This window comes from Pongo pygmaeus, chromosome 1 (genome assembly GCF_028885625.2).
Source record: "Pongo pygmaeus isolate AG05252 chromosome 1, NHGRI_mPonPyg2-v2.0_pri, whole genome shotgun sequence".
Classification (NCBI taxonomy): domain Eukaryota; kingdom Metazoa; phylum Chordata; class Mammalia; order Primates; family Hominidae; genus Pongo; species Pongo pygmaeus.
In genome coordinates, this window is record NC_072373.2 from 176,125,050 (window position 1) to 176,141,866 (window position 16,817).

General features: G+C 51.3%; 1 protein-coding gene across 4 annotated transcripts in view; it reads left to right on the forward strand.

The window, feature by feature from the left end:
- The window catches only part of SSBP3 (single stranded DNA binding protein 3), a 178,290-nt gene that overhangs the window by 113,784 nt on the left and 47,689 nt on the right, over nt 1-16,817 (forward strand). For all 4 annotated transcript variants that reach the window (XM_054486850.2, XM_054486879.2, XM_063655470.1 and 1 more), the window contains one exon: nt 10,141-10,230. In XM_054486850.2, the coding sequence (XP_054342825.1) occupies nt 10,141-10,230 (90 nt within the window). The remainder of the gene's footprint in view (nt 1-10,140; nt 10,231-16,817) is intronic.

Below are 16,817 nucleotides of genomic sequence, written 5' to 3' on the forward strand. Positions count from 1 at the left end.
ACTCTCATCCCTTCCTGTAGCTTAAGGGCTCACCCACCCTGTCATTTGTACATGAGGCATCTGGGGCTCTGAGAAGGGAAGGGATTGCCTTGCTTTTGGTTACCTAGCTAGTTTCTGTCAGGGTTTTCGTTAAGGCCAAGCTATAGTCCTCTCTTGTGTCAGTCTGAAGAATTTGGTAGAGGGGAAGAATTGTGGATGTTGAAGTCAGGTAAACCTGGGTTTGAATCCCAGGACTGCCATTTCCTGGCCTGCCATGCAGCCTCTGGCTGATCACCTCTCAGAGCTTCAGTGTTTTTCTCTGTGATCCAGGGAAGATAATGCAGGTCTACCCCCTAGGACTGTGGAGAGGATCAGAGATAAGTACATGAAAGGCCAAGCATTAGGAGGCACCTGTGAATGCACCAACTGTTGCATTCCTCCCACTCCCTTAGGCAGTGCAGGGGAGAAAGAGGGAGGGCCTAGCTGGAGCTTGTCACTTCCAGGGGAGTAGAGTCTTGGCTGAGGGGTCTGTCCTTGGCTTCCTAGAACACTGGAGGGCCCAGCTGCAGGCCCAGCCATTGCTACTCAGCGCCCACCTAGTGGGTAAGGTGGTCAGTGTGGGCCTCTCTCCCTTCCTTCTCAGCTGTATCTAGCAGGTGCCCGAGAGCAGCCTTCCAGGGGCTCCAGACAAGGTTCCCCATTGGCAGCACTGGTGCCTGAGCAGGATGCAGGCTGGCACCTGGATTTCAGGCAGGAGAACCATCTATGCTATTCCTTGCCTGACAGCTGGGCGTGGAGGGCTGTCTGAATGGACAGCAGCAGACACTCTTAAGTGCCCAGCGCCTCGTAGTGTTGTTGGGTCCAATTTCCTTTGCTTTGTGACCTACATCATTCTTTATTTGCTAAACCCTCTGAGCAGGCAGCAGTAATAAATCAATTAATGACTCAGATGAATCGTTTAATGGCTGACAAAATAACACTAAAGCCAACAGCTTGCATCTCTCCAGCAGTACCAAAGGACGCTGGTTGACTCAGGGTGGGGGACGAAACAGAGACTGTTAGCTAAATTAGCGCAATTAGTGTGTGCTTTAAAGGCTTAGACGGCATCTGCTCAGCGCCGAGCCCGTGTGGCAACTGTGCGCTGGGATGGCTGTGCAGACCACTGTGGTCCACTGCTCACTGCCTTCCCTCCTGGCCCAAGGAGCTCAAGGACTCCCGGCTGTTCATTTACACAGAAGAGGCGGTGTTGGGTTTGAATTATGCGCCCCTTCCCTGGCACTGGGGGACCCGGGTGAACTTGTCAGACTGTGTACATTTTGTCCTGTCACAGCAGAGAAGGAGGTGAGGGAAAGTGACTTGGTCCCCACTAAATTTGATGCTCACCGAGGAGAGTGTGGGCTCCCATCCTTGAAAGATGTTCTGAGGGCCCTGCCTTTAATGATTTATTTTAAACTTAAAAAAAAAAAAAAAAGTTTCTAGAAGCGGGTGGTTTTCTGTTCTCTGCACACCTCGGTCCTGGCAGGATTAAGTTGTCATTGGAACTGAGCGTGTGCGCGGGTCCACGCCAGGGAATTTTCCACTTTGCAGAAGCAACTGCCAGTGTTCTTGTTAAGGAGCTGTCACTGGCCTACTATGACATGTTTGTGGTTGTAAGTAGCTCCTTTAAGACAGTGGGAAATGTGTGTGTGTGCGTGTGTGTGTGTTTTGCTAATGGTGTAAACTAGGGCCTGAAGCTCATTTCTCTTTAAGAAGAAAATCAACGTTGTACAAATACCGAGCTGTTGATCCACTCTGCAGTGTTCATCTGGGGGGACCTCTAGCCCTTAATCTTCCTTGTCTTGCACGCACATGCCTGGGACCTGCGCCCTGTGCCATGGGGCCCAGCTGGGAGGCATCTGCCTGTGGAGGAGGGTGCGCTGGCTGGGATCCACTCCCTCACCAGGTACTAATTATTAAATACATGGGGCTCCACCTCTTACCAAACAGTGACCTTTGATCCAGTCCGCAGAAGAAGCCAGGTGCTTCCTGGGATGAATGGGCAGGGCCTGGCAGTATGGTGGCCTCAGACTTCCCAGCCCAGGGAATTAACTTCCTCCTAAGGTGGCCACTAAGAAGAGAGAGGACCCTTCTCAGAAGACCGGCTTTTCTGTCCATCAGAAGACCTAGTCTTTCCACAGCTTTCAGCCACTTTTTGTCTCCCCATCCCCAGCCTGCTGTGGTCAGGGAATCTTAGGACGTCAGCACATGGTCCTTTACCTGGAGCTGTGTCTCTGGCTCTGGGCTGCCGGTTGCTGAACTCTTACCTTGGGCTGAGTCTGGCTGGGCACCTTACCTAAGGGTCATGTTTAAGTTCCCTATGCCCCCACAGAGGGTAGGGGGCTCCCTTCCTTAGCAAATGATGAGGGGTGCAGAAGGTAAAGTGAGGTGCCTGAGGACTTGGCCCCTGGTGAATGGAAGGACTGGGCCCTGACCTGTTTCCAGGTGACCACTTTTAAGTGTTGATTCGAAACTTGTATCAGAGAAGCTGAGGTGTGGCCAAGAGCTGGGGCTGTGGTTTTAGCAGATCTGGGATTGACTTCTGGTTCTGCCCATTTCCAGCCATGTGACCTTGGACAAGTCCCTTTACTCCTCAGAGCCTCTGTGTTCTGGTAGTGACTGTGGATTGTTGGAAGGATGGAGGGAGAGAGACTGGATGAGCCACACCATGAGCTGGGTCACAAGGGACCGCCTGGGGACAGTGAGCCTTCTCTGACTAGGTGGCTGGCTCCTCTCCTGTGGGGGAGCCCCCCTATCCTGGGGGAGGGAAAGCGAACAAGCCTCACGCCCACCCCCTACCCTGGAGATGGTGCAGGGGGCGGGTGGCGTCCTAGAGGGATTTGCTCTCTAAGGAGAGGCTGTCAGGAGGCCCTGTGCCCAGGGAGGGTTAAAATGACAGCATAATCTCTCACCCCTGTATCACCTCCTGCATCCTCGAGTCCTGCCGTCCTTTAAGGCCTCGGCTCAAGTACCATCTCTTCCACAAAGCCTCCCTGATCCCCCTAATCCCTGCTCACAGCGCTTGCCCAGAGCACCTTCCCTGTCCCTCAGTTCTCTGTCACCACAACTGCTTGCATCCTGACCTGCGGGGCAGACCCGCAACCTGTCATCTGCTCTGGTGAGCACAGCGCCGTCTGGGTGGCCCCAGAAGCGAGTGTTTGCTGATGCATCCGATGTGTAAAAAGCACTTGTAACCTTTTTACAGTCCCCCACCCCACCCGCCACCTTGTTTCTCCTCCTCCCAGGGTAATTTGCCAGTTAGATCCAACAGACTCTTCAGTAGGATCTGGCATTCCTTGACACACATGTGCATGCACACACATACACACACACATACACACCCCTTGGTGAATGCCAACTCATTGAAGTATTTGTCAGAAAGAGCAGAGCTAGAAGGTCAGCCTACTTGGGGAAGCACAAAACATATAGAAAGTCTCAAACACAGGAATGGATTGTGCTTCTCTCATGTGTTTAATGAAGTGCTGGCTATTTCTTTTCATAAGAGTCAAAGCACACAGAACTCTTCCTGGGAACTACAGGGGTGGGTGGGACATTACTGTGTTTTTTGTTTTTTTGTTTTTTTTTTGAGACAGAGTCTAGCTCTGTCATCCAGGCTGGAGTGCAGTGGCACGATCTCCGCTCACTGCAAGCTCCGCCTCCCGGGTTCATGCCAATCTCCTGCCTCAGCCTCCTAAGTAGCTGGGACTACAGGCACCCGCCACCACACCCAGCTAATTTTTTTTGGTATTTTTAGTAGAGACGTGGTTTCACGTGTTAGCCAGGATGGTCTCGATCTCCTGACCTTGTGATCCGCCCACCTTGGCCTCCCAGAGTGGACTGTGGTTTTGTTTTTTGAACCCAAGATAAAAGGTGGAGGCACAGAGGGACTAACGTTAGAGCCACTCAGCTGCCTGACCTTGAGATAGTACACCTCTCTGTGCCTCAATTTCCTTACCAGAAAAACAGAAATGACGTCTTCCCAGCGATGTTGGGGAATAAATACTACCCCCACCCCCCCACCCCTGCTGATGTACGGGATCAAAATGAAAAGGCAGTCGCGTCTCCAGCCTTTCTTGCGTTCCAGGGTCATACCCAGGTGGCAGACATGAGCTGGGACTTAGTAAAATAAGCTCAGGTATCAGGACCACCCTCATTTGGGTCTGATGGCCTGGCCGTGACAGGTTGAGGCTTTTGTTGTCTCTATGTGGCCCTTTTCAGGTTGCTTGCTGAAGAGCTCCTTGGACATCCACAGTATCACTGGAGCAGCAGGACCTCAGCTGCCTTGTGTAGAGTCCAGGGCCCGGGACAGGAAGGCCTGATCAGATCACACAGTAGGTGGTTTGCAGCCAGAGCTGGAATCCTGATCCTGGGACCCTGAGTGCAGGACTCTTTTGTCTTAATAATCCCCAGGCCCAGGCGGTGGTGGGTCCTATGGCAATCCTTTTTTAATATGGTTTGTGCCATGTCTCCACTGGGAGCGACCCCAAATTATCACAGCCCACCCCCTCCTGAGGCAGCCAAGAAGCTTTTTGTAGCTCGGGGCATCTACTGTTGGACCCAGGGCCGTCCATTGGTGCCGGGAGGCTCATCCATCCCTCCTCCCACACGAGGGCCCCCTGACTATTTGAAGGCAGGGATCTTGTGTCACTCCTGTGTGTCATCCAAACCTATTTTTAACGTCAGCTGGTTCTGCCTCTTCACGTAGCAACAGCTCTGTTTTCTCTAAGCTGCACAATTAGAGCCCCTGTTCTCCAAAACTGATTCTGTTCTGTGGTCTGCATATGAAACCAGGAATCCTCTTCCTGTCCCCTTCCCTTCTTTGAACCCCAGTTCTGTCCATCTTGGCCTTTCCATCTGGTTGATGACATTCCCCCTGTCGCTTCCATTCCTGATTTGTATCTTTAGTTTGTTGATGCTGCTGAAATTCCCTCTGGGAAACCTGGCCCCAGAGGGACCCAGGTTACTCCATAGTTTGCACAGAAGCCCCTGTCTTGCTGAAACCAGTGCTAGCATCCCTCCCTCCCTCCTTCCCCAGGCCACCAGACAGGCGTCACTTGGAGGCTTCCTGTCTCACTTGTCCTCTGTATGTAGTCATCACAGGATTGCCCCAAGCTCCCCTAAGTGACCTCCATTTCCCAGCTTTGAGCACATGGCTCCACCCTCAGCACACACCTCCCACCCCCTGGTGTTTTGGGCCCTGGGCCACGTAGCCTGTGTTGAGTTTCAGTCAAGGAAGTCGTCTGCACATGCGGTTCTGCATGTGGCCCCCAAGCTGCTGCACTCCAAGGCCTGAGTATTAGGGCGGGGCAAGGAGGGGAGGGTATTTGCAGAACAAAGTACCATTTTGCAGCCTTGTAAATCAGTCAGGAGGGGTTGGCTGACCTGGCAGGAGTCCCACATTTCCCTCTGAGCATTTGTTTTTATTCAGTTTTCCAGGAGCTTCATGCGCCTAGAACTAATTTTAAAGAGAGGGTTGGAGTAGGGGTCTCAGGCTAGTTTGCGAGCGAGGATAGCTGGGGTTCTTGAAATGAGGCCAGAAGATAGTATCTTGCAGGGAATGCCCCTGGATCATTGGTTCTTGAAGGAAAAGCATGAACACTGTAGCGTACTCTGAGATACTTCTCTCTCAGGGTGGGATGAGAAGCCTCTGGGAGTGTGGGGACTCATCAAGTCCACTTGCTCCTGGAGTTTGGGGTACTCTGGTGGTATTGGGATTTGTTGAGCGAGCATGAGTATGCCAGGCACAGGGTGAGGTGGGGCACTAGATGTCCCCCTGCTCCGCCATTGCCCAGAGCAGAAAGTTCCATTCCTTAGCCTGGCTTACAAGGTGCTTTCTTTTGGAAGCACCTCTCTCAGGCCCCAGGTTTGAACCCTGCTTCTCCACCCTGGAGGTTAGAGGGGGAATATCCGTCTCCTAGGGTGGGACTGGTGGTGAGGTTTTCAGGTGTCCTTACGGAGTGAGATTGCAGGGCTGGTGCTGAGGTTTTCAGGTGTCCTTACGGAATGGGATTGCCGGGGATCTCTGGTTGCAGTGGCATGTGTCTGTCCCGTTGGAGCATGGATGGGGCGGAGGCAGGGGCAGTCCCTGAGCCCCATGGCTGTGTACTCATCCTGGTATCATCAAGAAACCCTACTCTTTAGAGAGGGAGCTGTGGGATCAGTCCTCCTCACAGGTCTCCCTGGCTGTGAACGGCAAACTTCAGGCAATGCTCTGGAAAAGCACCTCAGGCTTTTCAAGTTGACTTATAGGTTTAGAGGAGGCAGCTGGCTGGAATGGGCCACATCACCCTGTTTAAGGCCTGTTTGCTGTTCAGAAAAGAATTTAAAATTAGCTTTATTTGTTGTTTTTGTTGTTGTTTTTTAAAGTGCAAGTTACCAAACTGCATGGGTGGTTTGAGTCGGCTTTCTTGAGTCCAAAAAGTGGATAAGCATTGATGAGGAAGGCCTGGGCAGTTAGAACCCAAATGTCAGCCACTGTTATCTGTGGGCTCAGATAACAGGTCTCTGGGTAGTGTTTAACCTTTGATCACAAAATGGCCTATAATGAACAGAGAAGAGTTAAAACCCCGGTGCCCTGGAAAGAGGGTTTTGCTGTCCTGTTCATGGAAGAGCTGCTGTTTCCAGACCTAGCTCCCCTTGGTGTGTAGACTTCGCTGGGGAGAGCAGCTTGGAAGAAGAGCCTTAGTGGTCATCTCCTCTAACGCCATCATTGGATACATGGGGAAACTGAGTCCCAGAACGAGAAAGGGGCCTGTCCGTGGGCTCCCAGCTAGGAGATCTCTAGCTTCTGAATCCAGCGTTCTTTTCTCTCTTCTTCCATGGGGGACTTCTAGTCCATGCACCCACCGCAGCCCTGGCATGCTGTAGGCCTCAGTGAATAATTGGGGGTTTTCAGGGGTTTTGGTTTTGTGTTGTTAGAGAAAACTCAGGAGACGCTTTGCTGAGTGCCTTAATGGAGCTCCAGCTCAAAGTTGGAAACCACAGAGGGAGGCCGATTCGTAGCAGTCTGGAAAGGCCTGGCTCTGGACGGTCAGCTTTGAGCAGGTCTCTGAATTATACACGTAGTAATCATGATCGGGCCACTGCACTCCAGCCTAGGGACCAGGTCTCTAATTATAATAATAATAATTTTTTAAGTTTTTTTAAAAAAATTATAACTTACCCTTAGTCTAGATCTTCAATATATAAAAAAATCAAATACCCAAATAGCAAAGGACATGAATGATTTGCCATAAAATTAGATCTACAAGTGGCCAATGCAAACCATTTCAAAAGGTAATGACCTAAGAGGTAACTCAGAATACCAAATACCAAAGGGATACTAACTGCCAGATTAGCATACACTGAGATTTAATGCCTGTTATTTCATTGGTTAATAGGCTGGGCGTGGTGGCTCATGCCTGTAATTCCAGCACTTTGGGAAGCTGAGGTGGGAGGATCACATGAAACCAGCCTGGGCAACATAGTGAGACCCTGTCTCTAAAAAAAACAAACAAACAAACAAACAAAAAACTGGCTAAATAATGGTACATAAGAAGAATGAAATTGTTAAATGTAACACCAGTCTCTGAAAGAACCTGAAGAAAATGTAGATAGGTGTTTACCTTACCCCATTTTTAAAAAAAGTTTTTTGCTCTTGCTGCTGAGGAGTAATTGTTGGCTGTTAATCACAAAAAGTTGCCATTTTCACAGAACCACTGACCACAGAAAAACAGTAATGCAGCCAACAGTAATGCAGCTAATGGATAAGCTGGCGATTCCCTCACGAGGCCCCATCTCAGATAGTGCCAGGCAGGGGAGAGGCAGGGGCAAGGCAGGGAGGGGCCTGTGACCTCAGACCTGGAGGATGGGGAGATCTACAATCCTAATTTTTGGAGATGCTTGAAACTTGTACACATTACAGGATGGTTAGCAGGATAGCTCATGCAGAGAGGGCTATTTTTCTGTACACAGAATCATTTTGAAAAGTAACATGCGGCTTGCCCATTCTCTTCACCTGGGGTCTGCTCAGCACCCACTGTATGCCCTGTACTTCTTTGTTTCTAGATTCACAGAGCTGTCCCAGCTTACAAAACACAGCCCATTCTGTCACTTTATCCCCCACAACCCTGGTGAGGAGGTGGGACAACAGCTATCTCATTTTTTACAGGAAGCCAATTCAGAAAGTCCGAGTGGCTTGCCCACAGTCATCCCACTTACTAGTAGAGGTGACAGTGCTGAAAACCAGGTGCATTTGTTCCCAGGTCTGTTTGTTCATTTTGTTGCATGCAGTATATTAGTGGGATTTGCACATAACCTCATTTCCTTTCATCAACGTTGGAAGTTAGAGGTTCTGGTTCCTTTTTTTTTTTTATGAGATGGGGAGTTTTGATTTTGTCATCCAGGCTGGAGTGCAGTGGTGCAATCTTGGCTCACTGCAACCTCCGCCTCCTGAGTTCAAGCGAATTCTCCTGCCTCAGCCTTCCGAGTAGCTGGGATTGCAGGCGCCCACCACCACGTCCAGCTAATTTTTGTATTTTTAGTTGAGACGGGGTTTTGCCATTTTGGCCAGGCTGATCTCAAACTCCTGACCTCAGGTGATCCGCCCACCTTGGCCTCCCAAAGTGTTGGGGTTACAGGAGTGAGCCACCACGCCCAGCCTCTGATTACTGTTTTACCGCCAATGAAAGGAAAGAGAGTGACTTCTTGAAGGTGGTGATGGGAGGCTGTGTTTCTAAGAGGAAAAGAGGCGTTCTGTTTCCTGACCCCAAGGGTCTCATTCCTCTTCCAGAGAATCAGAACCCTGGGAGATGATTGAAGACCAAGTTTCACTTTCTCAGTCATGGTGGGGTTTGGGGACCACCAAGGTTGGAGGTGGGCTTCCAGTAGAAGGAGCCCCTGAAGGCCTAGAATCAGTGGGAAGGAGCAGGGCCCGGTTCCAGGTAGGACTGTCAGACCTGTGGCTTTCTCAGGGCTGGGGCCCAGACGTCTCAGCCTCACCCCTGCCTGTGTGAGCACGGGGCCAGGCACAGACGCGCCGACCACCTGAATAGGGTTGCACACAGATCCTTTGGAAGGAGGCCAGGCTGGGGAGAGCAATGTCTGCTCACCCCTGGGAGGCATTTGTTGAGGCAGATATACCAGGCAAATGCCAGAACAGCAGCGTTTAAAGAGAAAAGGAATGACGGTCCCCCCACTTCGCGAGGCCCCTCTCTCTCATGAAACACCTAGGACCCTGCAGGGCCAAGAACACGCTCTGCCCTCCGTCACCCTCTCCAGCAGTGTTTCCCAGTTGGTCTGTTCATTTATTCATTGAGTCGTGGATATTTATTGATCTTTTGCTCTATATGACATGCCAGCCACTTGCAGAGGGCACAGAAATTTATAAATCACTCGCCTGCCAAGAGCTTCTCAGAGTAGCTGGGCATACACAGCCCGGGGCCGTATAATGCTGGGAGTAGCACATTGGCCATGCACCCCTGCTCTGCACTGCAGGAAGTACCTTTGGCACTTTGTCTCAGGCTGTCCTTGCAACCTCCCTGAATGGTGGACATTGCCCCCCCCATTTTATGATTATGATTATGATTATTATGATTATGATGATGATGATGATGATTATTATTATTATTATTTGAGATAGGGCTGAACCTTTTGGGCTCAAGCGATCCTCCGACCTCAACCTCCCGAGTAAGTGGAGCTACAGGCGTATGCCACCACGCCCAGCTAACTTTTTATTTTTTGTAGAGACAGGGTCTCCCGATGTTGCCCGCGCTGGTCTCGAACTCCTGGGTTCAAGCGATTCTCCAGCCTCAACCTCCCAAAGTGCTGGGATTTTAGGTGTGAGCCACCACACCCGGCTCTCCCATTTTAGAGATGAGGAAAAAGAGCCTCGGAATTCGTTGCTTGCTCAGTGGGGGCCGCACCTGGGAATTGAGTCCAGGTCTGAGTGTATAAGCCCTACTTGTGTCCTGTCAGTGGGAACATGACACTTCCCTGGGATGCTAGGAGGGCTTTAAGTAGAAAGTGGCCTGTGAGGAAGGTCCATGGGGAATGTGGACGGACAGGGAGAGCCAAGTCCAGGGGTCAGAACTCTGTGTCTCTGGTTGTGGGTTTGGCCACTAACCCTCTGCCTTGTTGTCTCCACAGAGTGCAGCAGCTGCCCCGAGCCCCGTGCTTGGCAACATTCCCCCCAATGATGGGATGCCGGGAGGCCCCATCCCGCCAGGTTTCTTTCAGGTACGTGCGGGGCCCGTGGGTCTTGTGCTTCACCTTGTATTCCAGGCCGAGGCCCTGGGCAGGTGGGAGGGCGGGAGAGAAGTAAGTAGCTCAGTTTGCCATGGTCTAAATACAGTTGCTTTATGCTGGTTCAAATCCTTCCCTTCCCATCCCTTTCACCAGTCCTTCTAAAAGCTGAGAGGGAGAAAAAGATGGGAAAGCAGAAAGCTCCTGCATTGCCTGCACTTCTGCTGGAGTTTGCTTTCTTCATGCCAGCTTCGTAGGCGCGACACAGTCTGCCCCTGGCCAGGGAGGTGGTGGGGGCTACTTCCAGGCCACTGTGGAGCTTTCTTTTAACAAAAGACTTTAAAAAAAAATCAGTAAATTGTTCTTTGTTTCTGTTTTGTTGCTGCTGCTGTTGTCATTGTTTACTTTGCTTGTCCAAACTACAAACCTTAGGCGTAATCTTAAAAAAACACAAAAACCCACCATCCTGGCAGGTCTCAGAATCCTTTCCCTCTGGTTAACCACTTGATTTTTTCCGAGTGTGATCACAGACAGCATCCCACAAGCATCTGTGCCCGTGCTCTGCCCGCCACAGGCAGGAACAGATCCCACGTGGGTCGAGAGTCTGGCCTTCTCCAAGAGACACCTTGTTCGGCTTTTTCTGGGGTGTGTGAAATTGGGCTTTCTGTTTTGCCAGGTTGGGCGCGGCTGCCACCCTCTCTGCGCCGCCTCCTCCGTCTCTACCTTCTCCCCGGCGGTTCATGTGATTTAAGCCAACTTGAGACTGGGGAATGCCATCTGAGAGAGGTACAGCATGCAGGGCTGTAAGGAACTTCTATGATGACACTCTCGATCATAACATCTCTCGTTCTTTCAAGCCTGTCGGCAGCTGAGTTTGAGAATCCGCCCGAGTTCTCCACACCTTTTGAAAGATTGGCACTCCCAGATAAGAACATGGAAAGAGCTGTTGTGTGGAAAAGGAGGCAGAAATTTCCTCTGTGCAGCCCTAGAATTCAGAACTAGGGCCAGTGAGGCAAAGTCCAAGGACACTTTTGCTTGGTATAGGCCAGAATTTAGCACCTGTGCTCACCCCACATCAAGGCGGGGCTCTCTGGCCCTAGAGGCATCTGAGCAAAGACCTGACAAACGTCTCCTAGGGATGTTAAAGGGGTTTCCCTCTAGGTGAGAGATGACCTGAAAGATGATTCTACTTGGCAAGATTTTGTATTTCGGTTGGTGTTAACTCCTGAGAGAAGAGGGCTGGGACATGCTGCTCACCAGCTAAGAAGGGCGGCAGTGAAATTCAGGTGTTCCCCAAAAACAGAAGTGGTAGGTCACATGATGGTGGTGGGAGGAGAGAGAGGGACGCAGGATGGCCATCCGGGGCATTGGATGGCCACATGTGGATCTGTATGCATTCCCAGAACACTGCCAAAACTGGAGCCTTGTTCAAGGGGTGGAGATGAGTGTAGCCCCAGAAATAGGTATGTGAGCTCCAGGTTGGACTGGACCAGGCATTGCCAGGGTCTCAGCTTGGGGCAAGGCTGCAGACATATTGAAGATGGGTTGAGAGTTAGACCTTAAAATACTGGAAACTCATGGACCCAAGAAAGGCAGTAGCCAGAGGGGCTGCTGTCCTTCTCCCAGGGAGGAAATCCAAGGGGCCAGCGTGTGAGAGGCTCATCCTCACCAAGGCAGGCATCTTCCTGGCTGCTGCAGATAGCGCCCCGCACCCATCAGCGGGCCTTTCCCACTGGCGTTCTGTCCAGTTGGGAATTCTTTCTAGGCTCACATGCCATGGATGTTCTTGATACAGTGCAGGTATGGCTTCCGTGTCTGATGGACCCACCCAGGTACCATGCTTTATCTGTGTGCATCCTGATTGAGGCTGCTTGCTGGCATCTGGGTGTCCGGTGCAGATTAGACCACTGTGGTAGAAAGAGGTAGACAGTACCCAGTTGTATGTTTTAAAAATAGGCCATTGACTTCTATTTTGGCCTGAGTCTAGGACAAGGCTCAGGTCTCCCTGATATGTGGGCAGCTCCCAACTTCCTGCTTTGGTATAATCGTCCATGGCTAAGGCCTAATTCCAGACATACTTCTTGGGCCCTCCCCTGTGACGTTTGGGGTGTGTGGTCAGAAAGCCAAGACTGATTCCTGTCCTTATTTAGCCATTACGAGCCACCATCAAACAGAGGTAACTTTTGGACCTTTTTGACTTGAGGTCACCTCTGTTTTCCCAGGCACGGTGAGCCATCAAGGGCTGACGGGGTCATCAGTAGACAGCAGAGAGCAATGTCTTGGCCTCTCTGCTTCCTGGGTGACGTTGGGTGATTCTTTTCTCTCACTTCCCGGCATCATTTCCCCATCAGTCAGATGCAGGGGGATGGGTTAGGCCAGGTACCCGGCCTGGTCCTTCCCGGCCATGATGCTGAACCACTCAGGCTGGGACACTGCCAAGGGGAAAGGGTATCTCTCTGGAAGGAGGTACTGGCTGCCCATTTCCGGAGTAGGCCTGCTTACAATAGGAATATTAGCTATTGATTGCTGGCCCTGCCCCTCACTAGTATTGCAGCCGGCCACTCTGATATTAGAAGGGAAATAGAGATGGTATCGAGGATTTTATCTGCTACCAACAATTGCACTCCTTCCCCTGCTTGGCTGAGGCCTGGGTAGGAAGCTCTGCTGCAGGAAGGCTTTGCACCAGGGAGTCGGCTTGGGGATGGCTGAGCCAGCTATGGCCAGACCCTGGCCTAGGGTGGCCAGCCCAGTTTTCAGGTCAGGACTTCGCCGCTAGCTGGTCCTAAATGTAGAAGCCGCAGTCCTCCAGGGTTGGGTGGGAGAGAGCAGCTGCCACCTCCATACCAGCCCCTCAGTAAGCAACACGAGGCCTTGCTTCTGCAGGCCTCTGACTGCCAGGCTTCAGCTCCTGGGGTCAGAATTTTTGGCCATCCACACTGAAGGTCTGCCATCAGCTTTCTCTTCTTCCACGTCCAGGTTTCCAAGGTGGGCAGTACCTGTCTGGTCCCGTGGCATGAGATGTCTCTGGTAGCAAGTTAAGGGCTGGCAGGGAGATGGCTTGGAAACTGACCTGACCACACCTCACCTTTAAAACAAACAAACAAACAAACAAAAAAAACTGCCCTAATATTGGCATCCCCAGCACCTGGCATATACTAAGGACCTAGTAAATGTTTGAACTGAGTTTATTTGTATTGCTAACATTACAGGACAGGAGCCCAGGCAGCCCCAAAGCACTAGATCCAGCATTCTGATCAGGGAGGGCCTAACAGGAAGCCAGCTTGGGAGTTCAGGAGTGGTGTTCTGGTGTTTTGCAGCAGGGAAGGACAGAGAGGACTTGGCCGTATACTTGCTGAGTGACCTTGGGCAAATTGCTCCCCATCTCTGGACCCTAGTTTTCTCACCAGTAGATGGAGCAGGCTGGACCAGGTGGTCTCTGAGGGCCCTTCCAACTTTGATTTTCTGCTTTGGATCCAGATGGATTTTACATAATCAAGCAGTGGCTTTTTTTTTTTTCCATGCAGCTTAGCTCGGTTGGGCTGCACATCTGGCAAACCCAGCTTGGCTTTGGCCAGCCTCACTGATCTGGATGGGTTCCCTAGTTCCCTGCTCCTTAAGGGGGACACTGTCCAGTAAGAATTTCTAAGTTCCTTGGCCCTAAGGTGGTCCTAAGGAGGGCACTGTCCAGTAAGGATTTCTAAGTCCAAAACGGGACTCACAAGAGGGCAGGGTCATGGAGAACTGAGCATTGGGTACAGGCTGTTTTTCTTCTTGTTTTGTTTTTAAATTCCAATAGTTGTTTTCAGTTACATAGTGTTTTTAAACATGCAACTTACTTTCATTTTCATCACAGTGTTTCTGCAGAGAAGGCATGCGGATTGGGAAAGTGAGACTCAGAAAGGTGAATGACTTGCCCGAAGTTAACCAGGGGCTGTAATCAGAGTCTAAACCCAGCTTTCCTGGTTCCTCATGGGGTGCTCTTCCACAAACACTCCAAAGTCCAAATGTAGATACACATCTGATTGGATGGCGGAAGCAGGGAGAGTAGAGAATTAGGTAAAAGGAGGGAGAGACCGAAAGGAGATAGAGAAACCATAACTCTTATCTAAAGAAGTAGTAAATAAGTCTCCATTCAAATGCCAGCTCTGCTTGATGAGAACACCGTGAGAATGATTGTGAAGCTGTGTGTCCAGGCTCAACAGATAGTGACTGGCAATGTCTACCATGAACGTGAATGTGTCGGTGGTGGTACATATCCTCTTTGCCATCCCTGATGTAGTTAAAGCTTCTCATTTATAGATGGGGAAATGAAATCACAGAAGGAGAAAGGACTGTGGTTATGACTGTCATTGGCCATCTCTGATATGCAAGGCATGGGGCTTGGTTGCAGGCTCGAACTGAATCAACCATAGTCTGCCCACAGGAGCAGCCAGCCTAGCAGAGAGACTGACAGGTACCCATACCCTGTGGCAGGACAGAGGAGAGGCCTGCCTGCCAAGCTGAGAAATCAGGAGGGCATTCCTGGAGGCAGTGCAGCCCTGGCCGAGATGGTGTCTAGAATGAGGTGGTTGACAGGTGCTCAGCAGGAGATGAGGCTGGAGAGGTTGCCGGGCAATTGTTGAAGGACCTTGTTGAGTGTGGGCTTGATCCGGTGGGCAGTGGGAAGCCAGGGCAGCACTCTGGGCTGGATAATGTCTTGGCCAGATCTGTGTTCCACAACAGTTACTGTGCAGTTGTTCCAATGGCTTCGTGGAGATGGGGACTTGAGCACTGTGGCCGATGCGCAGGAAGTAGCTGACCCTTTTTTTTTTTTTTTTTTTTTTTTTTTTTTTGAGACAGGGTCTCACTCTGTCACCCAGGCTGGAGGGCAGTGACGATCTCGGCTCACTGCGACCTCTGCCTCCCGGGTTCAAGTGATTGTCCTGCCAAAGCCTCCTGAGTAGCTGGGATTACAGGCACTCACCACCATGCCCGGCTAATTTTTGTATTTTTAGTAGAGATGGGGTTTTACCATGCTGGCCAGGCTGGTCTCGAACTCCTGACTTCAAGTCATCCACCCACCTCAGCCTCCTCAGTCTGGGATTACAGGCCTGAGCCACCACGCCTGGCCGGGAAGTAGCTGACCATCTTGATGATGGATGCTGCGTGACAGAGACCCAGCAGAGGTCACAGGGTTAAAGACTGCCTTCTCTGGAAAAGTTCTGGAGGAGGGGTCCCAGCTCCTGTTGCCAAAAGCTTAGCTCATCCTGCTTTGAACATCTAGATACTTGCCACCTTGGTGAAGGATAGTATTTGACACATCCCCTTTCCATTGAGTCCCCATTCCTGCCAGCCCACCAGCCTTAGAAAGATGTTGAGGTTCCTAGAGAACTCTTCCCATTGGTTATGAGGAGAGAACGAGAAAGAGCAAACAATGTGTGTAGCCCAAGGCCAGAGATGTGACCCAGACAAGAAGAGGGGAGAGAAACGCATGACCCAAAATCTTTCCTCATCTCCTGCAGAAGTAGCTGGGGTTTCTCTGGGAGAAGGGCAGCCTCCTGAGGGCTCTGATGACTGTCTTGAAGTATCTGAAGTTCTGTTATGGAGAACCTGCCATGTACTCAGAGATGCCCCTGTGAGCCCTCAGCCCCAGATTCCAAGTCCTTGAGAGAAGAGAAAAGGGAAGCCGATTTGAATCATTGTATGGAAGACATTTCTGTCATCTGCCAAATTAATGATGAAGTGGTGAGCTGTTTGACAGTGGTGGTAACTAAGCAGTGGCAGGATGCCCAGTGGAGAGCCTTGGGCACTGTGAGCTGTGGGGTGGGTGATGTGTTCACAGGGAGGGTCAAAGCCCAGTAAATGAGAACATACCCCTGGCAGCAACTGGGGCAGTTCCCAAAAGCTGAGCCAAATGCTGTCCATTTCCTGCCCTGCTCTCCAGCGGGAAGCAGGAGCCAGCAGAGGGAGCGGACATTCCTCCTGCCAGAAAGCTGCGGCGGCAGGAAAGGCCTCTCTGTGCTGACGAGGACAAGTTTGTGACAAGGGGAGACTTTAGAAGAATTAAACCACCTTGTTTGCTTTTGGTTTCCAAAGGCTGTTACTAGTGGAAGCTTGGTGGTGGGGCGCTGGAGTCCCCACCCATCTGACAGATGGTGAAGTGAAGGCAGGGCAAGGGAAGGAGCTGAGTCCCAATCATGTGAGACCCGGACGGGCTTGCTTGGTCGTCCCTTAGCCCCTCTGTCAGACGTGGTGTGTAAGGGCAGGGACCTGTCAGCCACCCAAGAGGCAGCCACAGACCCTGCCGTCAAGGGGCTCGTAGTCTGGTGGAGGGGGCAGGCAATGACTGAGTGCCACGCTGGAGAGGTTGACAGGAAGAATACCGTTGGGGCCAGGCACAGGGCATAGCCAGTATGGCTTGTCTGGGGAAGCCTCTCTGAGGGGCTGACATTTGGGCTGAGGAGGAGGAGGCAATTGGCAGTGAATAGAGTTGGGGGAGTGTGCCAGGCGAGAGGGAGCCTGTGCCAGGATGTGATGTGATGGGGCAAGTTTGGGGTGGCAGGGGCCTGGACTACAGGCTGGCGTGTGGGGATGGAGCCAGG